Here is a 27763-nt window from a genome sequence, read left to right as displayed (position 1 = left end):
GACCAATTGTTGTCTAATGCTTGTTTGTTTGTTGTAATCCGTTTATTGGCTGCGATATGTCTGTTTGTTATAGATCAGTTGTTTGCTTCTGTTTTCGGTTTGTTTGTTGTCTTCTGCTTGTGGGCTTCTGCTTGTCTGTTTATTGAAGACCGTTTGTTGACTTCTGCTTATCTGTTTGTTGGCTTCTGTGTGTTTGTTTGTTATAGACTGTTTGTGGGCTCCTGCTTGTCTGTTTGTTGTAAACCGTTTGTTGACTTCTGCTTATCTGTTTGTTGGCTTCTGTGTGTTTGTTTGTTATCTTCTGTTTGTCTGTTTGTTGTCTTCTGTTTGTCTGTTTGTTGTCTTCTGCTTGTCTGTTTGGTGTCTTCTGCTTGTCTGTTTGTTGTCTTCTGCTTGTCTGTTTATTGTAGACCGTTTGTTGTTTTCTGCTTGTCTGTTTGTTGTAGACCGTTTGTTGTCTTCTGCTTGTCTGTTTGTTGTAGACCGTTTGTTGTCTTCTGCTTGTCTGTTTGTTGTAGACCGTTTGTTGTCTTCTGCTTGTCTGTTTGTTGTAGACCGTTTGTTGTCTTCTGCTTGTCTGTTTGTTGTAGACCGTGTGTTGTCTTCTGCTTGTCTGTTTGTTGTAGACCGTTTGTTGTCTTCTGCTTGTCTGTTTGTTGCAGACCTTTTGTTGTCTTCTGCATGTCTGTTTGTTGTCTTCTGCTTGTCTGTTTATTGTAGACCGTTTGTTGTCTTCTGCTTGTCTGTTTGTTGTAGACCGTTTGTTGTCTTCTGCTTGTCTGTTTGTTGTAGACCGTTTGTTGTCTTCTGCTTGTCTGTTTGTTGTAGACCGTTTGTTGTCTTCTGCTTGTCTGGTTGTTGTAGACCGTTTGTTGTCTTCTGTTTGTCTGTTTTTTGTAGACCGTTTGTTGTCTTCTGCTTATCTGTTTATTGACTTCTGTAGGTTTGTTTGTTATCTTCTGTTTGTCTGTTTGTTGTCTTCTGTTTGTCTGTTTTTTGTAGACCGTTTGTTGTCTTCTGCTTATCTGTTTGTTGACTTCTGTAGGTTTGTTTGTTATCTTCTGTTTGTCTGTTTGTTGTCTTCTGTTTGTCTGTTTGTTGTCTTCTGCTTGTCTGTTTGGTGTCTTCTGCTTGTCTGTTTGTTGTCTTCTGCTTGTCTGTTTGTTGTAGACCGTTTGTTGTCTTCTGCTTGTCTGTTTGTTGTAGACCGTTTGATGTCTTCTGCTTGTCTGTTTGTTGTAGACCTTTTGTTGTCTTCTGCATGTCTGTTTGTTGTCTTCTGCGTGTCTGTTTGTTGTAGACCGTTTGTTGTCTTCTGCTTGTCTGTTTGTTGTAGACCGTTTGTCTTCTGCTTGTCTGTTTGTTGTAAACCGTTTGTTGTCTTCTGCTTGTCTGTTTGTTGTAGACCGTTTGTTGTTTTCTGCTTGTCTGTTTATTGTAGACTGTTTGTTGTCTTCTGCTTGTCTGTTTGTTGTAGACCGTTTGTTGTCTTCTGCTTGTCTGTTTGTTGTAGACCTTTTGTTGTCTTCTGCTTGTCTGTTTATTGTAGACCGTTTGTTGGGTTCTGTTTGCCTGTTTGTTTGTTTGTTGTACACAGTATGTTGGCTTCTGTTTGTTTGTTTGTTGCAGACCGTATTTTGGCTTCTGCTTGTTAAATACCGTGTATTGGCTTCTGTTTGTTTGTTGCAGACCGTTTGTTGGCTTGTTGTCTTATGAATTTCTGTTTGTTGTAGACTATATTTGTTTGTCTGTGGTAGACCGTAAGTTGGCTTCTGCTTGTCTGTTGTAGACTGTATGTTTGTTTGTTGTAGACCGTTAGTTTGCTTCTGCTTGTCTGTTTGTTTGTTTGTTGTAGACTGTATGTTGTTTGTTTGTTGTAGACCGTTAGTTGGCTTCTGCTTGTCTGTTTGTTTGTTTGTTGTAGACCGTAAGTTTGCTTCTGCTTGTCTGTTGTAGACCGTAAGTTGGCTTCTGCTTGTCTGTTGTAGACTGTATGTTTGTTTGTTTGTTTGTTGTAGACCATTAGTTGGCTTCTGCTTGTCTGTTTGTTGTAGACCGAGTGTTTGCTTATGTTTTCAATTATTCATTCATCCATAAAGGAGTGTTTGTTATATTTAACAATGTCTCCTTTATGTTCGGTAACAATGAGCTATACATGATATAGAGCTACTATATTCAGCTGCAGTTTTTTTTTTTTTTAACAAAATTACTGTGAAAGTACTTTAATTCGTGGGTATCAATTTTCGTGGTTTGATCAATATTAACATGTTCGTGGGGTTTTAAATTCGTGGATTTTAGTTTTCTAATAAAAAAAAAATAATTGAAAAATGAAAGCCTTTTAAACGAAGGTTACATATAGTCTTGATTGAAGGAAATTGCAAAGTAAACATTGACCCATGTAAATCGTAGTGATAACACTAATTAACCCATGATAAAGTGATGAACAGATTAAAGACCATCAAAGGTGTTATAATTAGGCCATAAACATATCACCTAAAGAAAACAGTAACATAAACAAATGCTTTAAACGTATCTTCAATTGTCAAATAAATCTTATCAAAATCAAGCCCAGCATGAAATTATTATTTCCCATATGTACGAGAACTAATAAATGAAGATATAAAATGAACACTTTATCAAACTGGCATATCAATACCGGAAATCTGACTTTCGTCGATCAAAAATATTTTTTATGTGAATAAAAAGATCAAACGTTGTACAGTTTAGGTTATTAAAGATTAAATGGGTATAATCCTGCATGCGGTTGTAGTTCTGTGACTGCTATCAAAGTATTCGCAGATTTGGCGTTATTCAATATTTCTCTAGATCATATCAATAGTCAAACCTACCGATGGTGATCTTTATACCATGACTTGATTTGAACAATGGTTGTTTTATTTCGTTGGACACTTAAATTCGTGGTTAAAGTCAGCCACGGAAACCACGAAAATTGGTACCCCACGAATAAAAGTACTTTCACAGTAGATTAAAATCAACACTACCGGTCATCAAATATACAAATTCAAAAAAGGATTCTAGTAGAACTAACAGAATCTATAAAATATATTGATAAAACATGGGGGTCACTAGATATAAATATTTACAATCAAACATGGGGGTCACTAGATATACAAATTTACAATCAGTAAAAAAAAATCTAAAAATTGTTTTTGATCTTAGGACCAAAAATTGAATCTAAAAGGTGAAGTTGACATAATAATTTCAAAATTTGCAATTTTTACATCATCGATTTGACCACTAAAATATGTGTCAAAAAGAGAAGCCAACAATACCAAAAAGACATTCAATCTCATAAGTTAAAGTAAGCTGAAAATGGCATCACAAAAGGAAAAGGATAGACAAGCAATAGTTTTACAACATTACAAGAATGTGTCCATAGTACACAGATAACCCATACGCACTATCATTTTCTATAATCAGTGGATCGTGAAATTACAGAAAAAAACTCTAATTTGGCATTAAAATTAGAAAGAGCATATCATAGGGAACACCAATTGATCTCAAGTGTTTCAGAAGGCTAAGCAGATTCTGCTCCAAGTTGGGCACCTGTCGTGATGCACATATTAGTACACACCCAGTTATAGAACTAATTCAGTAGGTCACATTATGGAATTGAAGTAAGGACATCTAGAACATATCTGGTATCATCAAACCAACTTGTGATAGTATCCGTAAAATTTACAAAGGGATGATTTCAAATTCATCACTTGGAACTCTTGGTTTAATAGCTGACTAATGATGACCATCTGTGGTTGTCTCCTTTCTTTGATTACAACCATAACTTTTCACTGAACGTTTATATAACCTGCTCAACACAATATATGCCACTCATGGTGTATGTACTGCTTAAACTTTTAAAACACACATTAAATCAAGAGTTAGTTGGTTTTTTTGCTTAGTCTTCAGTTTTTGTGGACTGTTATTGGTTTGAAATCACAGTTAATGCTGAAACATTTTCTACATGCAAGATACCCTATAGTTCATTAGAATATATAGAAGTATGAGAAAAATGCTAAGAGCAACCCTATAAAACCTGTTGGCAGAATTACCACTTGAAGGTCAATACTTCCTAATCTGGATAGTAACAATAATTGCATATAAAAAAAACAACAGGAATATATTTTCATGTTCATTTTAATCAATTTTACTTCAAATATTTCATGTAAAGTATTTGTATATATATATATATAATTATAGAGTATGTACAATAAAGTAATCGTGAAAGTATAAATAAATTAAAAAAACATGGAATGTTAAGTTCTTGCAGAGAAAAAAAGTGATACATTCACTACAGAAACTGACAAAAATAATAAGATAATTGATACAGGGGAATTAGTCATAACTCATCAATGTATTCATGTATTCCCTATGTAAAGTTGAACGTTATCACAGTTCTTTATTCATATCCATAAAAAAAATCTGATTATTACACTGGAAGATATAACATGAATACTTCCATTATAATTTGTATCGAGGTTGAAATTCAAAAGATCCTGCTTTTATTGAGACAGTTAAAATTTCATACATAAATCCTAAGTCCTAGGAAAAATCTTATAGTTAGAAAGATCAACACATAATAACAACTTACAACCTGCATTTTATTTTACCTGATAAATACTGTAGTAATATTAGAGCAGTATCTTAAAAAAACATAGAAAACATTCTCAAGTTTTATGCAATTCAGTAAGCAATTTCTACTTAAGTTTCAATTTGTTCTATTTTATTGTCAAGTTTTATAATAAAACTATCAAAATTCATAAATGTTTTTATCACAGCTGAAAGACACACTTGAGGACGGAAACAGACCAGTCACAACTGGACATGACTAGCGTCCAGATCTTCCTTGACCACTTCTTACACTGCTCATAGAACTGGAGCTACGAGAACTAGCTGGGGAACGAACTCCACCTAGAAAAGAAAATGAAAAGATAAATATGTAAAAATATCTGATGGCATGAGATACAGATGTCAAATCTGTTTCTGATTATTTTTAGATTATACATATGCAAACTTTATATTTTGATTCAATAACCTGCAAAAATGACTTGTTCTTTCTATCTTTCATCATCAGGCCCTGTCACACTTTCAATGGCATTACAATAGGTAAATCAGAACAAAAGCCAAACAATTTGTTGTTCAAATTGAATTTTTATCTAAGCAGAACTCTGATTACAAAATAGTAATTAAATGGTCAGGATAAATATTAAATCGACTAAGCATAAGAGGTAAGTATTTAAAAATCTCAATGGAAATCAAAAGCTAAATTAAGCAATTTTTTTTATGGGGGCTACTAAACAGTTAAATTTAAGGTAGCAATAAACAGTTAGGAAAAAATACTAAAATTTGCCCTTATGAATTTTACCATTCCCTTTTCATTGCTTTCTTGCAATATGAAGCTTACTGTTTGTGTCATATATGGGCATATGTATGTAATCAGAATCTTCCATAGATTTTATTTCCAGTATATAAAATGGTAAAATATAATTTCTTTTTTGTGTATCCATGGCAACAATCTGCATTTATTTGTTATAAAATATTGCAAAAAGGGGGGGAAAGATGTCACATATTTCCCCAAAATTTGACTAAAAGTAGAATTTCAATTGCCTGAAGTAATACCTTTTCTGAAACTGTGTACATATATCATTCAGCAAATCCAATGAAAATCATATGTCTTTCATCTCATTTTTTTGTAAAATTCCTTCAAAAACTTCGTGTAGAAAAAGAGTGTTTGTAAACAGTACATTAATTTCTGGACCGATGGCCGGTCTAGCTATGAAAATACGGACTGTCTAACAGAAAACAGCCCATAAAACATGTAAAAAATAATCTTGATGCTCTTATAAACCACCTTTGAAGGCTAAATTAGCACTCATCTGTCTAAAAATGAATTTTATTTCACAATAACTTTCCTTTTTGAAAAATCCACAGGGGCCATAATGCGAAACTAAACTCCTAACTGTGTATTGCTACCTTAATAGTAAATATTTTTTTCAAATTCTCCCTTTTAACTTATTTTCTGAGTTCTGCTAGCTAAAACGAGTAAATTGGCCTTTTATTTTTGAAAATTGGTTGAGTAATGAATATTTTATGAAGGTTAGCAGTTGACACTGAAACGCAACAAAAACTGATTTTAAGAAAGGTGCCAAGTCAAAGTGTAAAATCTTGTCTCTACCTCAATTTTTAGCCAAATCTTAAAAATTGTACCTCTTTTGTCAGTTTTTTAATGTTGAATATCATAATAAGATCTCTGATGATGCACCATTGAACAAAATTTAGCAATTTTAAGCATAAAAATGTTAATCTTTATGCTTATTGCATACCAAAGACTTGATTAAAAAACTTGGTGATAGGGAATCAATTTCTTACATCTGATTTAACTATACATCTAATATATGCCAAAATGGAACATGAAATCTTGATAAAAACAATAATATGATATATTCGCAAGAAAAAATCCAACGCGTTCAATACTTGGGCTTCTACATGCAGCCCAATCCATCAGAAGCAAGTGTTAAGCCGATAGAGAACAAATAAAAGCCTAGTGTCAAAATGTCTAATTTTGGTTGCTAAGGACTGTAAACAATAAAATTGACACATATTGTCATTGTTACACACTTAATTTACTCAGAAGTTGATTTTGAATCTAAATATCAATAGATTTGTGGCATGAAAAGTCTTAAATTATACAATTCTGAGCTTGGTAAGTATGCCATAATAGTAAATATTTTTTTCAAATTCTCCCTTTTAACTTATTTTCTGAGTTCTGCTAGCTAAAACGAGTAAATTGGCCTTTTATTTTTGAAAATTGGTTGAGTAATGAATATTTTATGAAGGTTAGCAGTTGACACTGAAACGCGACAAAAACTGATTTTAAGAAAGGTGCCAAGTCAAAGTGTAAAATCTTGTCTCTACCTCAATTTTTAGCCAAATCTTAAAAATTGTACCTCTTTTGTCAGTTTTTTAATGTTGAATATCATAATAAGATCTCTGATGATGCACCATTGAACAAAATTTAGCAATTTTAAGCATAAAAATGTTAATCTTTATGCTTATTGCATACCAAAGACTTGATTAAAAAACTTGGTGATAGGGAATCAATTTCTTACATCTGATTTAACTATACATCTAATATATGCCAAAATGGAACATGAAATCTTGATAAAAACAATAATATGATATATTCGCAAGAAAAAATCCAACGCGTTCAATACTTGGGCTTCTACATGCAGCCCAATCCATCAGAAGCAAGTGTTAAGCCGATAGAGAACAAATAAAAGCCTAGTGTCAAAATGTCTAATTTTGGTTGCTAAGGACTGTAAACAATAAAATTGACACATATTGTCATTGTTACACACTTAATTTACTCAGAAGTTGATTTTGAATCTAAATATCAATAGATTTGTGGCATGAAAAGTCTTAAATTATACAATTCTGAGCTTGGTAAGTATGCCATAAGGTAGCAATAAACAGTTAGGAAAAAATACTAAAATTTGCCCTTATGAATTTTACCATTCCCTTTTCATTGCTTTCTTGCAATATGAAGCTTACTGTTTGTGTCATATATGGGCATATGTATGTAATCAGAATCTTCCATAGATTTTATTTCCAGTATATAAAATGGTAAAATATAATTTCTTTTTTGTGTATCCATGGCAACAATCTGCATTTATTTGTTATAAAATATTGCAAAAAGGGGGGGAAAGATGTCACATATTTCCCCAAAATTTGACTAAAAGTAGAATTTCAATTGCCTGAAGTAATACCTTTTCTGAAACTGTGTACATATATCATTCAGCAAATCCAATGAAAATCATATGTCTTTCATCTCATTTTTTTGTAAAATTCCTTCAAAAACTTCGTGTAGAAAAAGAGTGTTTGTAAACAGTACATTAATTTCTGGACCGATGGCCGGTCTAGCTATGAAAATACGGACTGTCTAACAGAAAACAGCCCATAAAACATGTAAAAAATAATCTTGATGCTCTTATAAACCACCTTTGAAGGCTAAATTAGCACTCATCTGTCTAAAAATGAATTTTATTTCACAATAACTTTCCTTTTTGAAAAATCCACAGGGGCCATAATGCGAAACTAAACTCCTAACTGTGTATTGCTACCTTAATAGTAAATATTTTTTTCAAATTCTCCCTTTTAACTTATTTTCTGAGTTCTGCTAGCTAAAACGAGTAAATTGGCCTTTTATTTTTGAAAATTGGTTGAGTAATGAATATTTTATGAAGGTTAGCAGTTGACACTGAAACGCGACAAAAACTGATTTTAAGAAAGGTGCCAAGTCAAAGTGTAAAATCTTGTCTCTACCTCAATTTTTAGCCAAATCTTAAAAATTGTACCTCTTTTGTCAGTTTTTTAATGTTGAATATCATAATAAGATCTCTGATGATGCACCATTGAACAAAATTTAGCAATTTTAAGCATAAAAATGTTAATCTTTATGCTTATTGCATACCAAAGACTTGATTAAAAAACTTGGTGATAGGGAATCAATTTCTTACATCTGATTTAACTATACATCTAATATATGCCAAAATGGAACATGAAATCTTGATAAAAACAATAATATGATATATTCGCAAGAAAAAATCCAACGCGTTCAATACTTGGGCTTCTACATGCAGCCCAATCCATCAGAAGCAAGTGTTAAGCCGATAGAGAACAAATAAAAGCCTAGTGTCAAAATGTCTAATTTTGGTTGCTAAGGACTGTAAACAATAAAATTGACACATATTGTCATTGTTACACACTTAATTTACTCAGAAGTTGATTTTGAATCTAAATATCAATAGATTTGTGGCATGAAAAGTCTTAAATTATACAATTCTGAGCTTGGTAAGTATGCCATAAGGTAGCAATAAACAGTTAGGAAAAAATACTAAAATTTGCCCTTATGAATTTTACCATTCCCTTTTCATTGCTTTCTTGCAATATGAAGCTTACTGTTTGTGTCATATATGGGCATATGTATGTAATCAGAATCTTCCATAGATTTTATTTCCAGTATATAAAATGGTAAAATATAATTTCTTTTTTGTGTATCCATGGCAACAATCTGCATTTATTTGTTATAAAATATTGCAAAAAGGGGGGGAAAGATGTCACATATTTCCCCAAAATTTGACTAAAAGTAGAATTTCAATTGCCTGAAGTAATACCTTTTCTGAAACTGTGTACATATATCATTCAGCAAATCCAATGAAAATCATATGTCTTTCATCTCATTTTTTTGTAAAATTCCTTCAAAAACTTCGTGTAGAAAAAGAGTGTTTGTAAACAGTACATTAATTTCTGGACCGATGGCCGGTCTAGCTATGAAAATACGGACTGTCTAACAGAAAACAGCCCATAAAACATGTAAAAAATAATCTTGATGCTCTTATAAACCACCTTTGAAGGCTAAATTAGCACTCATCTGTCTAAAAATGAATTTTATTTCACAATAACTTTCCTTTTTGAAAAATCCACAGGGGCCATAATGCGAAACTAAACTCCTAACTGTGTATTGCTACCTTAATAGTAAATATTTTTTTCAAATTCTCCCTTTTAACTTATTTTCTGAGTTCTGCTAGCTAAAACGAGTAAATTGGCCTTTTATTTTTGAAAATTGGTTGAGTAATGAATATTTTATGAAGGTTAGCAGTTGACACTGAAACGCGACAAAAACTGATTTTAAGAAAGGTGCCAAGTCAAAGTGTAAAATCTTGTCTCTACCTCAATTTTTAGCCAAATCTTAAAAATTGTACCTCTTTTGTCAGTTTTTTAATGTTGAATATCATAATAAGATCTCTGATGATGCACCATTGAACAAAATTTAGCAATTTTAAGCATAAAAATGTTAATCTTTATGCTTATTGCATACCAAAGACTTGATTAAAAAACTTGGTGATAGGGAATCAATTTCTTACATCTGATTTAACTATACATCTAATATATGCCAAAATGGAACATGAAATCTTGATAAAAACAATAATATGATATATTCGCAAGAAAAAATCCAACGCGTTCAATACTTGGGCTTCTACATGCAGCCCAATCCATCAGAAGCAAGTGTTAAGCCGATAGAGAACAAATAAAAGCCTAGTGTCAAAATGTCTAATTTTGGTTGCTAAGGACTGTAAACAATAAAATTGACACATATTGTCATTGTTACACACTTAATTTACTCAGAAGTTGATTTTGAATCTAAATATCAATAGATTTGTGGCATGAAAAGTCTTAAATTATACAATTCTGAGCTTGGTAAGTATGCCATAAGGTAGCAATAAACAGTTAGGAAAAAATACTAAAATTTGCCCTTATGAATTTTACCATTCCCTTTTCATTGCTTTCTTGCAATATGAAGCTTACTGTTTGTGTCATATATGGGCATATGTATGTAATCAGAATCTTCCATAGATTTTATTTCCAGTATATAAAATGGTAAAATATAATTTCTTTTTTGTGTATCCATGGCAACAATCTGCATTTATTTGTTATAAAATATTGCAAAAAGGGGGGGAAAGATGTCACATATTTCCCCAAAATTTGACTAAAAGTAGAATTTCAATTGCCTGAAGTAATACCTTTTCTGAAACTGTGTACATATATCATTCAGCAAATCCAATGAAAATCATATGTCTTTCATCTCATTTTTTTGTAAAATTCCTTCAAAAACTTCGTGTAGAAAAAGAGTGTTTGTAAACAGTACATTAATTTCTGGACCGATGGCCGGTCTAGCTATGAAAATACGGACTGTCTAACAGAAAACAGCCCATAAAACATGTAAAAAATAATCTTGATGCTCTTATAAACCACCTTTGAAGGCTAAATTAGCACTCATCTGTCTAAAAATGAATTTTATTTCACAATAACTTTCCTTTTTGAAAAATCCACAGGGGCCATAATGCGAAACTAAACTCCTAACTGTGTATTGCTACCTAAGTTTAAAACAATTAATTTCTACAAGATACCAATTATTACCACAAAGAAATAGTACAATTTACTATGGCTAGATATCTTTTGGGATATTTTAAGTATTGCCAAGAACCTATACATCTATAGCCTTTATGACCATTTGGTAGGTTGCTATCTAAATTCGTTTTAGTGGACCACACTGTTTCTACTAATGAAATATTGACTTACCAAAGTCAGCACCAATCTGGACAGGTGTTGGTCTGCCACTGACACTTGGTGGCGTTTTTATACTTCCTACACTGCTACGACCAGATCCCAAGCTGCTTCGGGAACTACCAAGGGCTCGTCCACCGCTTGGTGTAGGGGGAGGTAAGTTAGCCTAAAATATTTCAATAATCTTTTAACACAACATCAAAAACATAGTATCTAAGTTTTCCTTACATAACAATCGTTCATGGCTGTTATATAAGATTGGTGGAACTTTAATGATCAGAAAATCAAAGATTTACTGCAATTAAAAACAAACTTATAAAATTACTAAAATATCTTTTTCAATCAATTGTGCATTTAATCAAAACATCCACACAAAAGTTTTGAATAACAAACTATGTGACCCAAGTCAAGAGCCTAGAATTCAATAGTTGTTCATTCATATCAGTCATATTTGTTTTCATAAATTATATTGCCACTCAAGTCCAGACTACCAAAATTGATGGATTGTTGAGAAATTTCTGTAGTTATTTAAAAGTGTTACCTCAATGTGGAGTGATCTAAATGATTCTTTTTTATGCTTGTATAAATGAGATGATAAAAGCTTTCATATGAAGCAACTGATCACTTTTTAAATTTACCTGTGAAAAATACATGTTGACAGCCTCTGCAATATCTGGATGTTGTGATACCACTGATCCAACTTGGGACATTATGTTTTTGTTGAATTCTCTCATTTCTCGTACATTGAAATCTTTCTGTAATATAAATTCCAGCTATTAGAATTCATTGTATTTAATTTCATATTTCAATCGTTTTATGCTTAAACAGTGTAATTTTTTCCCCTTCAATCAATATTGAAGAATCAACACTAAAATATCAATCGATGTAACAAAATTTGTGCATAATCATTGTTTTCTTCTTGTTCTTCAGAGGATTCAATTTTCTGTAGTTGCCATCTTTAACAAATAAGTATTTTTATCAAATGTATGATGTTTCCAATATTTAGCAGATTGCATCTTTACCTGTAATATTTTGAATTCTGTCATTTTATCTTGAGGTCCATCTGGCATCAACAAATCTGTTTTTAAAACATTCTATATAAAGCAATACACTAGAATGGGTATATTTTCCTGGTGTTCATTTCTGGATTTGGCTCTTAAACAGTCTTTAAAAATTTATTTAAATGATTGAGTATGAAAGCTACTTTTGTTTTGATTATGTTCTGGTCATAACTTATTGAATACAAATTATACAAACCTCCTCTGGTGTTTCTCCTTTTGATTTCTTTGCAGATCTTAGTTCTCTTGCATATCTGGAGTTCTAATAATAGTAGAAGAAAAAAATAAATACATGCATGTCTGCATTAATCAGTGGAATTCATCATAGACAACCATTTTACCAGGTCACAAAATGTGATGTGTGTACAAGATGTGATAATACTACCAACAATATTGCAAGACAAATTGCTATGATTTTTATAAAATTTAGTAGAACCTCCCACAATAATAGCTAAATGTAATTCATGTATAAGTTCTAGTAGTCAACCAATAATTATTTGAAATCCCAAACCATTTCATGTGATGTTAAAACAAGTTACATTAAGAAATAATAAAAACTTACATAAAATAAAAAGATATTAAGTATTGCAAAAATAATTTCAAATAAGTCTTTTTTAGAAGGGAACAAGAATGTGTCCTCAGTACACGAATGCCCCACTCGCACTATCATTTTTTATGTTCAGTGGATCGTGAAATTGGGGTAAAATCTCTAATTTGACATTAAAATTAGAAAGATCATATCATAGATATTACGTGTACCAAGTTTGAAGTCGATTGGACTTCAACTTCATCAAAAACTACCTTGACCAAAAACTTTAACCTGAAGCGGGACAGACGGACGAACGGACGGATGGACAACGGACGCACAGACCAGAAAACATAACGCCCCCCTTCTATCGTAGGTGGGGCATAAAAAACAGAGATGCTTCTCTCAACGAAAGTCAAAATATTTTATTACAAGCCCTTAACATTATACATACTAAGTACTTACAGATTTTGCTACTCTTTCCAGTTTACCTCTTTGGTCTTCCATTTCTTTCTCAAGCTGTGCAACTTTGTTCTAAAATAATCATTTCAATTCAGTATAATTATCACACATCGATTTCTATTATCATAAACAATACAGTTAATTAAAGCTTAAACTAAAAATGCAAACAAAACGTCCCTTCATAAAATATGCATTCTTTTTTGATTTTTATAAAACAATACAAATGTATAAATTCTTATCAGTTTTTGAATAAAACATGCATGTAACTTCTAAATCTTAATTTTATTTCTATTACCTTACACTGTAACATTAACACTATCTATGAAGAACACTATTTCATCCTCAACAAAATATATTTTTCAAAACTCATATCAACACTTATGTATAAACTTCCTTTGATATGGTGTTCTTATTGCAGCACAGACAAAATTATTTAAATTCTTAAGAATCAGGAAAGTTTGAACTTTATATTCAATCTCCCTGATGTGATAAGATAAGGGAAGAATCAAGATCAATTAGATGTTTTGGTTAAACTTACTCTTTTTTCGTCAATCATATCTTCATAAGCATCCTGGTCTCTGCATAGATTGTCTAATGTGTTACTCATTGTCTGAAATAAATTACATAAGTTTATGTTTCATATACACTGTAAAAGATGAAAACAACCAATAAGGTTCATTTTCTTAACTGTTCTAAGAGATGAATTAAAAATAGAAATGAAGTGCATACCTTGGGTTAAATGTAAAATGTTCCAAAGGTAGGAAATGAGCAACAACTAGTAGGTCCATTATTGGTGAAAATCTTCATTGATCATTAAAGTTATGAGAATTTTTATTAATATGCAACTGATGAATTCTTTACTGCAACAAACAATTTGGAAGATTGCATTAGATGATAACTTTTATATCCTGTTCTAAAGAATCATGATCATGAATAATACCAAGATTGATGTCATTACATGTAAATACCTTAAGATCTTCCTGGAGTTCTCTGATTTGACGTCGTTTATATTTGTATTTATCCATAACGGCCCTCATTTGTTCTTCTAATTGTTGTTTCTCCTCCATTTCATCACCTTTAAATATACATAAATATTATTATATATAAGTTTTACAATATAAATTCTTTAATAATAATTCATTAAAATCTTTAATACCTTATTTCCATACAATGGTTAAATGTCTACAATAGACTTGTACATTAATGAATGAAATATGTGCACATTATTGTTAATGAAGGATGATAAAAAGAGAAATCTTATGACTAAGTAAGTCCACATTTTCATTCAGGATTTTTCCTTAAGTTTGGTAGGTTAAAATAATGATAAAGTCCTTACTTGTTTCTGTGACTTTGTTAAAGCTTTTTCTGTATGTTTCATTTCTTTTATTCATCAATTTGAGTGTATTCTCAAGTGCTCTGATCTCCTGCTCAGCCTTCCTGATTCTAGCATCTAAATCATCACCTTCTCTTTGTAATTCTTCCTTTTCTTGAGCAGCCTGATAATAATACAGAGTTTAAAATAAATTGATCTAACCCTACTCTGGAAATATGCAATAAAATTGTCTAAAATGTGACAGTTGAAGTCAATTTTCTCTAGTATAAGTTTATGACAACAGCATATTCCATATGATGTGTAAAAATTACTTATGTCGATTGGTTAAAGTCCTACAACTCTAGACAGACAAATCAGAAAAATCCAAAAGGAGGTTCCCCACTACTGTGAAAGTACTTTTATTCGTGGGGTACCAATTTTCGTGGTTTTCGTGGGTGACTCTATCCACGAATTTAAGTGTCCAACGAAATAAAACAACCAATGTCAACATCAAGACATGGAAAGATCCTCATCGGTGTTTTGACTACTGATATGATCTTTCAATCCTCATAAAAATATTTTTGATAAAGTGTTCATTTTATATCCTCATTGTTCTCGTACACTATGGGAAATAATAATTTCATGCTGGGCTTGATTTTGATAAGAATTATTTGACAAATCAAGATACGTTTATAGTATTTGTTTATGTCTCGGTTTTCTCAAGGTGACATCTTTATGGCCTAATTAACACCTTTGATGGTCTTTTATCTGTTGATCACTTTATCTTAGATAAGTTAGTGTTTTCACAACGATTTACACCGCCAATGTTTACTTTGCAATTTCCTTCAATCCAGACTATTTGTCACTTTCGTTACTATATTTTTTCAATTATATTTTTTAAAGAAAAGGACAATCCACGAATTTAAAAACCCACGAACAGGTAAATATTGCTAAAACCACGAAAATTGATACCCACGAATTAAAGTACTTTCACAGTATAACATAATGTTTAATGAAAAGTTTCCTCCATTCAAGAATACATCAATAAGAAGCTGTATGTAAAAATATTGCCTTAAATTTGATTGTTCAATAACTCTGGAACAATTAATCAGAAAATTTTCTAAATGGTTAGTAACTATAACATAATGTTTATTATAAGTCCATCTGAGTTTTAATTTTATGTTAAATGTCTTATTCTGCAGATTAACAGAAAATGTGCAACTCTTTACCTTTATGACATAATAAGCTTGAGATCTCTCCTCTTCTCCCTCTGGTGGAGCCATGGATATCATCAATATTTCATATCTGTAAAAGTAAAATTACATCCATCTTAGTTTTATATGCTAGCCCTAAATATCATTATATAAATAACACATAGCTGAGAGGGTGATAGAGCAGATTGGTACCCCGAGAAAACATTGTCAACCGCGGCGAAGCCAAGGTTGACAATGCCTTTTCAAGGGGTTCCAATCTGCTCTATCACCCTCTCAGCTATGTGTTATTTAATTTATTATACTGAATGTCCTAACATTATTGGCTTTTACAGATTAATTTTATTTTAAAGGTATTTTCTATGACGTCACGTTCATAACAACGCTACGGGTATTAGAAAAAAACAACTTCATTGTTCTTTGAATAATCGATTTCTGATTGGTCTAGACGAGAGGGTAACATTAAAAAAAATTGTCACCCGCTCAGCCATGTGATAGAGTAAATTGACACCCTCGTCTCAGCCAATCAAAATATGGCATTTTAACGTGAAGTATAATAAAACAAATTAACAAATTATTGTCTTATTCATCATTATATCAAGTTAAAAGATTATCTCCGGACCAAACTGCAACACATAATCAAAGTTAGTCTCTATGAAATAGTTAAAGTAAAGTTTAAAGCAGTTTTAGATGTAAAATATATTTGCTCTATGAACAACAGTTCTCACTATGAACTTAGATACATGTGTACCTTAATTTGCTAGGATCACTGAAATAGAACATGTATTTGTCACAGTGACGAAATATGGAACTTTAATATAAGGGAACTTGAAAGGAAAAAATATCACTTATTTAAGATCATTTCATGGTTTCTGATAAAAAAAATACTAAAATTAAAAAAAAAAAAAAAAAACCAACATAAAACATTTGATGATTTTTACCGTTTCCTCAGTTTATCAATTTTAGAGATCCTTTCATGTAACTCAGCACTGATTTGTTGTCTTTCTTCATCTGCAGCTTTGTACTGAGCTTGTAACATTTCTTTGTGAATTGTTATTTCTTGTCTTCTCTCTTTCATGGCCTGCAATAGAAACAACAGTAAGTAAATGGCCCATTTCGAAGGTCTGATGTAAAAAAAACATTGCTGTTTTATCAAATGAATTATAATAACAGTTCCTGTAATATGTCTAAAAGATGTATATCTAAAACTCTTACAATACTAAGTAAACTTTAAACTTTTGAATTTTCAAAGCATTAAACGAATGCAGTTATAGAAGTTATATTTGATGTCTATACCATGTCAATCTTATTTTATAAGTCAAATGAGGAAATAGACCCTTTACAGAATGGCCCTTACAAGTTTAAAGTTCATCCAAATAAAAATGAAAAGTACAGATATATTGTCTCATACAAGCAAGAGGTTTAGCTAGCTGTAAATCCAGGTTAATCCACCATTTTCTACATAAGGAAATGCCTGTACCAAGTCAAAAGTATGACATTTGTTTGCTCATTTGGTTTTGCCATTTGACTATTGACTCTCTGTTTTGGATTTTTCTCTGAGTTTGGTATTTTTGTTATTTTACGTTTTGGTAAGTACTTACAGTTCCAAGCTGGAGTCTACGTTTCTCTTGACTAAGGACATCATCAGATCTATCATTTAGATTTTCCCTGATTCTTTTCAATTCTAGTTTAAGAATGTTTTGGTCAACCATCAAATCCTGAAAAAAAGAGAGATAACACACAATTAGAGAAATACAAATGTTAACAAACTGATCCAATAGCAATTATCTATGCGTATAATTACAATTTTGTTTTGTTGGAAAATATATATGTGTGTAACTGACTTTGACTTCACAAATAATGTTCTATTTGATTAAAGTTAGTTTTGCACAGGAGGCATTACTGCAGGTCAATTCTAGTCAAACTAATTGATAAGAGTTAACAGTATGTTTAATTATACAGAATAAAGTAAATGTTTATTTTTTCAGAACATTTTGGTTTAAAGAATTGTAGCTTTTCTTAAAAAAATAATACTAACAAAATTTAAACAGGATGAGCTTCAAATGATTTTTCACAATACTCAAAAAAATGATTAATAATTAAAATTTTCAAGTATTAAAGTTTCAGTGATGAAAAGTTACCATGAAATAGTCATTTGCATAGCAGTATTGTTAGTAATTTATATTTACCTGTTTATCATGAATTATAGTCTTCAGTTCCCTCTCTGAGCTATCATTGTATAAGTTTAATTCTTCGATCTTACTGGTCAGGTCTCCCTTTTCTGCTCCACTCTTCTCAAGTTCCCTTCTTACTCTTCTAATGTCATCCTGAAAAATAGTAAAACATTCATCAATAAAAAAAAATACTGTTTCTCTTTGTAATTGTAAGTATAAGTGGCAACAATGTTGTAATTATATAGTATTGTCATTATTATATTCACCATAAGGTTAAAACCGTTCAAACTACAAAGGTATAACAAGCAAACAAAAACGAATGCCTCTTGTAAAAAGATTTTAAGATGCGAAATTTTATACTTTTGAAGGATATTAACTTTGGTATTTCTTTATCTATGCAAAGGTTTGAATATGTCTGATATATTGTTTGAAATTTGGTTAATAGATATATTTTCTTACAATAAATTACTGAGACAAACTTATGAAAACTTTGTCCTATCTGAAGGCCTATTTTCTCACCTGTAGTCTTTTGAGTTGCAAAGTTAAGAGCGTGTGAGTATTTTGTTTTTGTTCTAGGTCTTCTGTAAATTCTTTTATTTTTTGTTCTAGTGCCACTTTTTCTTCATTGCTTCTCTCCCCTTTCAACCTGTTAATTCGTCTTTCTAACTGCTGTACAGCAAAATCTTGATTGTAAATGATTTCTTGTTGTTTCAATGAATCTGTGTCTAGTTTGCCAACTTTACTGTTGAGGTTTTTGACAGCTGCTTGACTTCCCTGCAAATGCACAGAAACAGAATTGAAGTAATACATATATTTAAAAAAATTATATTTATATATAACAGTTATTATCCATTAGAACAAAAACTGTGTTATAAATAATATTCAACTTGGTCACCAAATCGTGAATGTATACATAGGGGTAATTTGCAATGTAATGAGAGTGCAAATGAGTGGATTGTGTAATTTTTTTAACAGAATAAAGATTACATAAAATTAATGATCTTTTGAATATTGAATTTCATATAACTCTTTTATCTTTATCACAATAGCATTATTGCCTGTATTTGGTTTTATTTTTGAGATATAATTAGTTATCAAAAATACCAGGATTATAATTTTATACGCCAGACGCGCGTTTTGTCTACATAAGACTCATCAGTGACGCTCAGATCAAAATAGTTAAAAAAGCCAAACAAATACAAAGTTGAAGAGCATTGAGGACCCAAAATTCCAAAAAGTTGTGCCAAATACGGCTAAGGTAATCTACTCCTGGGGTAAGAAAATCCTTAGTTTTTCGAAAAAATTCAAAGTTTTGTATACAGAAAATTTATAAAAATGACCACAAAATTGATATTCATGTCAACACCGAAGTGCTGACTACTGGGCTGGTGATACCCTCGGGGACGAAACATCCACCAGCAGTGGCATATAAAATGTGAAAAAACAACCTATTGTTTGAAAATGTCCCTTTTCTGTCAATATTTGTATAGTTTTTTTTATTATTTACCTGAATTTCAGCTTCTGTGTTTCTCTCTTTCACTTTACAAGAATGAAGTTCTTCGGTCTTTCTAAACTGAAGATCCCGTAAATGTTTTAATTCAGCATCAATGGCATGTTGTCTTTTTTCTTCCTCTTGTAACATCTCATCCATACGAGCAGCTCTTTCTTCAGCACTCAGGGTGGATTCAGTAGCTATTTTTAATTTTTCTATAAGTGTTTCTCTTAATTCTTTTGCTTGTTGTAGCCTAAAATATATCAAGTAAGATACAAGTTATCATGAAAAAACGTAAAACACAGTTAAATACTTCCAGAACAACAAATTCTACTATTTTGATTTTCTTTTTACTGCAATTTATACAAAATCCAGATATTAACACACAAATTACAAAAATCTCAATTTCAATTTGTCAAGTTTTGTATTGTTGTCATTGAACCTTGCATCTCTGACCATGATTTTTTTTGTTTTTACATGTAGACAAAGTTAAGCCTTCCAATTGATATTTTATCATGTTTTTTCTATGTTGTGATGTTTTACTATTGTTTCTGAAAAAGGGAGAAGGTTTGGTACCATTAAAACGTTTAATCCTGCTGTAAATGTTTGCACCTGTCCTAAGTCAGGAATCTTATGTACAGTAGTTGTTGTTTGATTCAGTAATTTATATGTTGTTTCTTGTTTTTTATATAGATTAGAGTGTTGGTTTTCCTGTTTGCATGGTTTTACACTATTAATATTGGGGCCCTATATAGATCGTTATTACGTGTAAGCCAAGGCTCCGTGTTGAAGGATGTACATTGACCTGGGATAACATCCCTAATGCGCCTTGAAATGAGGAACTTAAAAAGTCACGTGTAAAGAAAAAAATTCTGTGTAGTGAAATTGGACATGTTTCTATTTTTAGCAAATGACTGAACTTAATTATTTGTGGTGATTAGGAAAGTAGAGGAACATAGAATAAATGTGTAAAAACTATGGAGCTATTGAATGTGTTCAAAGTATTAAATTTTCAAAGAACTTATTGTGTTAAAAAGGGGATATTTTACAACAAGGAGCCGCATCACAAAAGGATGTTCGGGGTTTGCTAATTTACGGAAAAAGTAATCTCACTTCGTACCCCGAAAATTTAACCACATATATGTGAAAATGTCACAGCTTCGAAACGAGCTATCATACATATCCAAGTTAACGATATGGACTGAGCTACAGGAAAAAACGTTACCATTACCGCCTATGTGAAAACAATTAAAGAGTTTGACCCCCCTATACTGGTTTACTTTTATAAATTGTTATTTGGACGGAGAGTTGTCAAATTGGCACTCACACCACATCTTCCTACATCTATTGATAGAACTATGGTTTTAAGGTGTATACAAATAAAGTTAAAAATACTTACTTGACAGTTTTGTCTCCAACATCTTTCTTTAACTGAGATACCTGTGACCTTGTAACCTCGAGATCAGTGGCAGTACGATCAACTGTTCTCTTCAATGCATCTAACTGTAAACACATAACAAAACATGTATCATTTTTTTTAACTCTAATATTACAGATAGCTTATAATAATAACTGAAAACCAAATTAATTTAACTTCCCTCATTGTACGGAAATGTAATCCTATTAGAAGAAATAAGATACAAAATTTGAATTTATAAGTCATTTTTGAGAATGAAAAAAATTTAAATTACAGACTTTTTTTTATATATTTTTGAACCTATATACCTCATCACTAAACTGTATTCTCTGTGTCTCAGCCTCCTGCAGATCAATCCTCGTCTTTGCTGCTATTCTCTCAGCTATGGAGATCTTCTTCTCCTGTTCTCTATTATTCTCTAATTCATTCTCAAGAAACTGTTGTTTTTCTTTTATTGCTTCCTCCCTCTTTCTTACTTCACCTTTAACTCTGGCTAGTTGCTGAAAGAATATATATGATAAAATCTTGAAAAAAAGTGAGAATAACTTGAACTTTTTATAAGAGCACAGTCAGAATTATTAGCTTTTAAGTTAAAATACAAAAAGGTTATCATAGATTAAAGAATTACAAATTAGAAAAAAATATAGTTAAAAAATATCTGTATAATTTAGCATGTCTGCACTGTATTTTCCTCAACAATAAAAAATGTTCTTGTCAAAATGAGGTATAAATGGTAAAAAAATTTAAGTCTGTCATAACCATTGTCCTGGCTAGGAAAAATATAACTGCTAATCATAACAAGGTTATTTAAGATAATACTTACAGCTGCTAACAAATCCATTTCTTTGTCACGTCTTTGCATCTGTTCTAAGGTATTTTCCCATTGCTGAATAATTTCTTGTCTTTCCTGGTGAGCAGTCCTAAAGTCTTCAGCTGTTTTGTCAAGTTCTATCTGGGCAGTAAGTGTTTGTGTTGTCTCATGGTCTAGAACTTTTCTTTTGCTGTGATTTTCATCTGTTAATCTTTCCATTCTTAAGGACAGTTCCTACAAATATAAATCATTCTCAATATAAAATTCACACAAATTCATTTTTTTCCTTGTAATTCATCTTATTTTTTATTTACACAATAAAGATAACCAATTGTGAATCATATGTAACTGTTTTGGAAATTAGTATGGCGTTCATTATCACTGAACTAGTACATATTTGTTTAGGGGCCAGCTGAAGGACGCCTCCGGGTGCGGGAATTTCTCGCTACATTGAAGACCTGTTGGTGACCTTCTGCTGTTGTTTTTTTATTTAGTCGGGTTGTTGTCTCTTTGACACATTCCCCATTTCCATTCTCAATTTTATTACATAAAAATAAATTATATTCAGTATTTGTTATTTGTAATAAATTTATCAGTGTTTGATATGAATTTCTATCAAATGTGAATTTAAACATAAACAGAATACTGGTAGTTACCTTTATTTTACTCTCATCATGTCTGGTATATTTCTGTATGGCCATTGAATCCTCATCTTTACGAGCAGATTCTTCTAACCATGCCTCCAAAGCTTGTTGGTCCCAGTTCATCTGGGATTTCATCTCTTCTAACTTCTGTGTTTGTTTGAAGATATTGTTCTAACAGAAAAGAAAAGAAACCACATCAAATATCAGTCAATTTTTGTCTACAGTTTAAACTCATCTACATTTTCATGGATTAATTCCCTTTAAATATGTAGCAAATCAAGATGTGATCATGTACTTGTAGTCTTTGACAGCTTAGACAATATTGGAAACGTGTACTGACAAAAGAGGTCTCTAAACACATTAGCTCCAAATAGATCTTTAGTTAGAAGCCATATTAATTATGTGTATCAGCAGGGAAAATGTGTCAGCATAAATATAGTGTATGTCAAAACACATACTTGACAGCGCCTGGTGGTGTCTCATAGTACAGCTCATTTGTAAGATGCTTAAATCAAATTGGAAACATAACATTACTAAACTTTCTTCTTAATGTCATGTTTCTTTGGTTTATGTGCAATTTTGTCCAAATTAAAACTTTGAAAATTGACTCTGAAATAAGACAGGATATCTTCATTTTCACATTTTTCTGTGATGTGAAATACATTGTAAATCACCTCAAACATATTTTTCTTTTCCTTCAATTCTTCCACTTCTTTACTAAGTTTCTGTATTTCCTGTTTCAGTCTACCTTCTTCACGCTCAGCAATTCTTAGGAGATGATCTTCAGTTTCAATCTCTTTCTTTCTGGCACCAACGAGGCCCTTTAATATACAATAGTCAGTATAATTACATTACATTTTGATGTCATTCCTGTTGTAGAATACATTTTTTTAACTTCATAAATCAGGTTTAAAATTTAATTCTGATAATTGAACCAAATTAAACGGGAACTCAAACATTTCAAAGAACCTAAACAAAATATGCATTATTGACAAGAGAAGTTAAAAAAAAGAAGTCTTGGAGTTTTCATGTGGTCTTCATTCACTGGCATGCACAACACACTTGGATTTTTCATTCTTTTATTATTGTATAATTTTATGTTTAATCTATTGGTATACTATTATACATTGTATATTCTCTTTTTGTTTTGAATTATAATTTCTTTGATATGAATATGCAATTCGGTATATCTTTGCATAAGCATACATGTATTGTGCCAGTCTACTTGTTATGTACAATATTGAATAAAACAAATTTGTAAGAAAAGAAAGAAAAAGGAAGTAATTGCACAGGAAAAAAACTAAAATATTCATGAATAAATTCAATCTTCCTGTTTCAGTTAGTGCAAATCAATAAATTATATACTGATCATGAACAAAATTCAAAGAGGCAACAAACAAATGAAACTATTGGCTTTAATGTTCACCTTTAGACCAAATTAATTCACATGTGTATATAACATATTTAAGGATGCAAATTTTACATGTATAGAATGTCCAATGAGCACAATTTCTTCAAATGAACAATGAACACATTATAAGCAAGTTTACATGTATTACAAACCTGTGTATGTGTAAGCTCTTGTCTAACATTTTTGAGATGTTCAGACATAGCATGCACACGATCCTCAATCTCTTCAAGTTCATTTGTGAAGGCTACAATATTTCTTTGCTTGACTTGTACCTAAAATAAAGTAATGGATGTAGTATAAATATAATTATGCCCTTTTTTAGGCAAAACAACTAGTGCCATTTCTGATTATAAGTCTTTTTTTCATAGAGCAGACTTAAAATTGACAAGCAATCAAAACAACTTGCCACAGCTCCTTCACCCTTGAAATAGGGTTGAAATGGCTCCGTGTTGAAGGCCGTACTTTAACCTATAATGGTTTAATTTTTAAATTGTTATTTGGATGGAGAGTTGTCTCATTGGCACTCACACCACATCTTCCTATATCTATGAAAAGGATTTCCTGCATTAGAATATACAAATACTTAAAAGATAGTTCAATGGGGGGATAAACATATTTCATATTTATTGAATAATTTTTATTATTTAAAAAAAAATTACAGAATAGTTTTATATTATAATTATATCTCAATAGGTCAGAGGTTAGCAAGTATGTATCTCATGATTATGCATTATTTTACGAATATTTATCTCTCAGTTATTTAATACGAAGTTTCCATTTTTTTCTCATCAATTGATGTAAAAATTTGAAACATCTATGATAAGACCCAGTTTGAAGTGTCCTGACACAGTGAGTTCACTATAAAATATGTTTACAAGTGTAAAATAGTTATGAGTTTACTAAAATTCATGTCATCTGTTTTACCAAAGGCATCTGCACGGCAATGACAAAATAGAAATAAAAATGAAATAAGCAGGCGCGTAGCTCCATATACGCTAACACGCAGTTGCGTGCACATCGGTTCGGCAAGCAAAAAAAAATATTGCGAAATTAAAAATTTATAAATTATATTTTAAAGGAAACACCTATGTTGTCACTTTTTTAATTGATGAAATGTCATTAAATAACGGCATTTGGTTTCAAAATAGAAATGTTTATTGAGATCATGCATGACAAAATCGGACAGTAACTAAGATTTGAATTTCATGTGTTATACTAAGTCTAATACATGCAGTTTCGGAGCACATTTTACAAAGTACAATTGATCTCTTTGGAATGAGATGTACCAAATTGGCAATCGGCATTAGATTTATCAGAACCCTTCAATATCGTTGAAATTATGCCACGGCGATGTGTTCGACGGACTACCAAAGCCACTCATCATGGCCTGCAAACACGCCAAAACAGTATTGGAAAGTCTCATTATATTTTGCGTTTATAGACCATATGATATAGAACCGGAGAGTGGAGTCGCGTCTGGTATTATCAGAACATCGCTTTCTCGTTTTGTAGGAAATATAACAAACGAACAAATCTCAACATTGCATGAGACATACGAAACTGACCTGGTATGTAATTTTGACGAATTCAATTGGGAGGTCGCTGGATGGCGAAGACGTACACTGGTTTATAACTTCTCGCGAGTGCTACCGTGGAGATCTTTCAGTGTACTAAAAAAAATGTACGTCTGCTCAAATCAAATGTACGATCAACAATGAACAATGACCGGTAATTATCATCGCTAGCATTACTGCATATTCATCGGGATTTCAGTGTGAATATTGACAAATAAATAGAGAAGCTCGTTTCTGCCAAGACCCGAAGAGCAGATTTTGGACAATTTTGAATAAATTCTGTATCAGAAAAAATGTGAAGTTTATGTTTTCAATTAACCATGATTTACTCTATTCATGCAGAAGCTTTATGAATAGTTTTACATTCATAAATTGTTTATAAGTCCTATCTACATGTAACTCCTCTTTCAACTGTTCTATGACCGAAAACCGAAAAAAAAACCAATTTCCTGCATAAAAGGGTCACAAAATTTTTTGCTTGCACATTGTTTCTTTCTAGCTACGCCCCTGATAAGGGCCCTTATTTGTCAAGGGAAATCAATTAGAGTCATAATACTTGCTTTATTTGACTTTTAGAGAGACATGATCAATGCATAGAATTTTTTAAATCTTAACAAAGATATTTCAATCCTTTTTATGTTGAAACAATCATCCCTAATTGCCTGTAATTGGGCTTCTTTATTGCCATGTAGTTGAACAAGAATTGAGTTTCACACAAGAAAAAACCAATTGCCAATGAGTCATCTACATGTTTCTGTCAAAGTAAAAAAAAAGTGGATGTAAGCCAGTATAAAAAAAATGCCCATCAAAATCAAAAAGAGATTTCATCTTTCTGAAACACAAAATGCATTTAACTTTTTTATATCTAGTGGATGTCAGACATTAAAACTTTCCAACTTCACAGGTAAGCAGGGGCGGATGCAGGAATTTTCGAAAGGGGGGGTGCTAACCCAGGGCAAAGGGGGGGGTGCAAAACATATGTTTGATACAAATGCATTGATCGGCCCAAATAAAAGGGGGGTTTGCACCCCCGGAACCCCCCTCTGGATCCGCCACTGGGCAAGTCTAATTTCAGAGTAGTTTTTGGCATGTTAATACAGCCATATTTGTCCATTTGTTGTGATGAACCTTAAACAAACTATCAACTTCATTTTCACAAATGACACTTTGCTTCTGTCATATCTTAATAGTTAATGTTTTGGTTTTATTCAGATAATTCAATATAATAGTTGACTCATGGACTTTTAATGACAGATCGTTACTGTGAAGTTAATTCACTGCCTTTATAGTTTGTGCTTATAAAAAGACACAAAATACATTTACAGATACTGTATTTAATTTGTAAATTACTTGATGGTCTTAATTGGAAGGATATACGAACAAATAGAACGAAAATACCTCCCCCTTTTTTCAAAAACATTGTGAACACAAGCAATTACCTTGTCTTCTAATGCCTTATTGTCGGCATTAGCGACTGGCATACTTAGCCCTTCATCCCATTCTATTTCACTTAATATACTGTTCGTCCCTCGACTCATTTTGATGCAAGAGGCAGAAAAACTCCGCCGAAATGCTGGAATGTTTCAGATTGCTTGGAGACAAGTTTCCCGGATGTAAATAAAAGGGGAGATAACTGGCTGTCGAAAATATTAAAATGAAATATAGACCGACCTCACTTGAAAGTCATTGAAAGTGTATGAATTATCAGAATATATTCAGTGTTCGTATAGACTATTTAATAAAAGTTTAAATAAAACAACAAAGATATGTAGAGCCTCGCTAAATAAACATGACAATGTATGTTCGCTCTATATCTTCTTCCTTTCTCCTTAATTGGAGCACCACCATGATTAATGGTGGAATGGAGCACATTTATAATAGCACACTTTTTCAACACAGATTTAATGTGAGCGTTTATTTATAAACAAAGTTCTTGGGGACTGGATTTTTTTTAGCACTCCAATTTTCCCAGATGATTATGTCATGTTTATAACAGTGACTGCTGTCAAGGATTTGTATAGAAATCCTTGCTGCTGTGGATAGTAAACTTTGGAATTATAGCAGATACAAATTACCCTCTCATGATATCGCCCTGTATTCCTGAGTATAGATAACCTTTGTGTTTTGTTGTAAGCGGTTCTTCATCTCCTTTTTATATACAAAAAACCAAACATATTCTGGTTGATGATTTCATTTTGGCGCATGCATGGTTTAACAGTATTGTTGATACTTAAAATTCGATCATGGTTTTAAGGCACTTTCATTGCTTATTTCGTCATACATCGTCCTTGAGCATATTTTTTTTATAATTAATATATGATAGTAATAGTTTTCATGGTTTTTTTTTATTATAAGATAAAAACAAGATACAGATTAAACATGTAGGTATTTGTCATAAAGCGTCATGGAGAATTTCTTTGTTGTGTTTCTCCTTCAAACACTCATTGTAAAAGCTGATTGAATTGTTCGTTTGATATCTTTTTTCTTTTCTTCAAATGATCTGTATATAGTAAACCTTCATTTCGAAGA

General features: G+C 31.6%; 2 protein-coding genes across 2 annotated transcripts; both read right to left on the bottom strand.

Moving 5' to 3' along the window:
* Positions 1-401: 401 nt before the first annotated feature.
* Positions 402-4480, bottom strand: LOC134710878 (splicing regulatory glutamine/lysine-rich protein 1-like). The gene is made up of 2 exons (XM_063571288.1): positions 4452-4480; positions 402-1572 (listed from the first exon to the last, which is right to left on the bottom strand). Exons 1-2 carry the CDS (start codon positions 4478-4480, stop codon positions 402-404), a joined length of 1200 nt encoding a protein of 399 aa, XP_063427358.1.
* Positions 4138-26869, bottom strand: LOC134711804 (coiled-coil domain-containing protein 39-like). The gene is made up of 21 exons (XM_063572691.1): positions 26674-26869; positions 23813-23932; positions 22924-23070; positions 22262-22420; positions 21618-21839; positions 21103-21294; positions 20777-20880; positions 19393-19630; positions 18405-18659; positions 17901-18038; positions 17313-17429; positions 16653-16792; positions 15730-15805; positions 14525-14684; positions 14157-14263; positions 13727-13798; positions 13192-13260; positions 12400-12462; positions 11781-11897; positions 11158-11308; positions 4138-4929 (listed from the first exon to the last, which is right to left on the bottom strand). The coding sequence occupies exons 1-21, from the start codon at positions 26770-26772 to the stop codon at positions 4847-4849; spliced, it is 2829 nt and encodes a 942-aa protein (XP_063428761.1). The 5' UTR covers positions 26773-26869; the 3' UTR covers positions 4138-4846.
* Positions 26870-27763: the final 894 nt, after the last annotated feature.

The sequence above is a fragment of the Mytilus trossulus genome, chromosome 3 (genome assembly GCF_036588685.1).
Source record: "Mytilus trossulus isolate FHL-02 chromosome 3, PNRI_Mtr1.1.1.hap1, whole genome shotgun sequence".
In the NCBI taxonomy this organism is placed as follows: Eukaryota; Metazoa; Mollusca; class Bivalvia; order Mytilida; family Mytilidae; genus Mytilus; species Mytilus trossulus.
The sequence above is the reverse complement of the archived record's forward strand: the minus strand, read 5'-3'. Positions and strand labels throughout refer to the sequence as shown.

What these genes read in the sequence shown, in the direction of transcription:
- LOC134710878 (XM_063571288.1), bottom strand. Translation starts at nt 4,480, where the DNA reads ATGGAAGTATTCATGTTATATCTTCCAGT. An exon ending in TTCATGTTATATCTTCCAGT is followed by an intron (nt 1,573 to 4,451) that starts GTAATAATCAGA and finishes ACAAACAAACAG; the next exon opens with GCAAACAGAACCCAACAAAC.
- LOC134711804 (XM_063572691.1), bottom strand. Translation starts at nt 26,772, where the DNA reads ATGAGTCGAGGGACGAACAGTATATTAAGTGAAATAGAATGGGATGAA. An exon ending in ATGATGAGAGTAAAATAAAG is followed by an intron (nt 21,840 to 22,261) that starts GTAACTACCAGT and finishes TTATATTTGTAG; the next exon opens with GAACTGTCCTTAAGAATGGA. An exon ending in AAGGAGAAACACCAGAGGAG is followed by an intron (nt 11,898 to 12,399) that starts GTTTGTATAATT and finishes TTTATATTACAG; the next exon opens with AAAGATTTCAATGTACGAGA.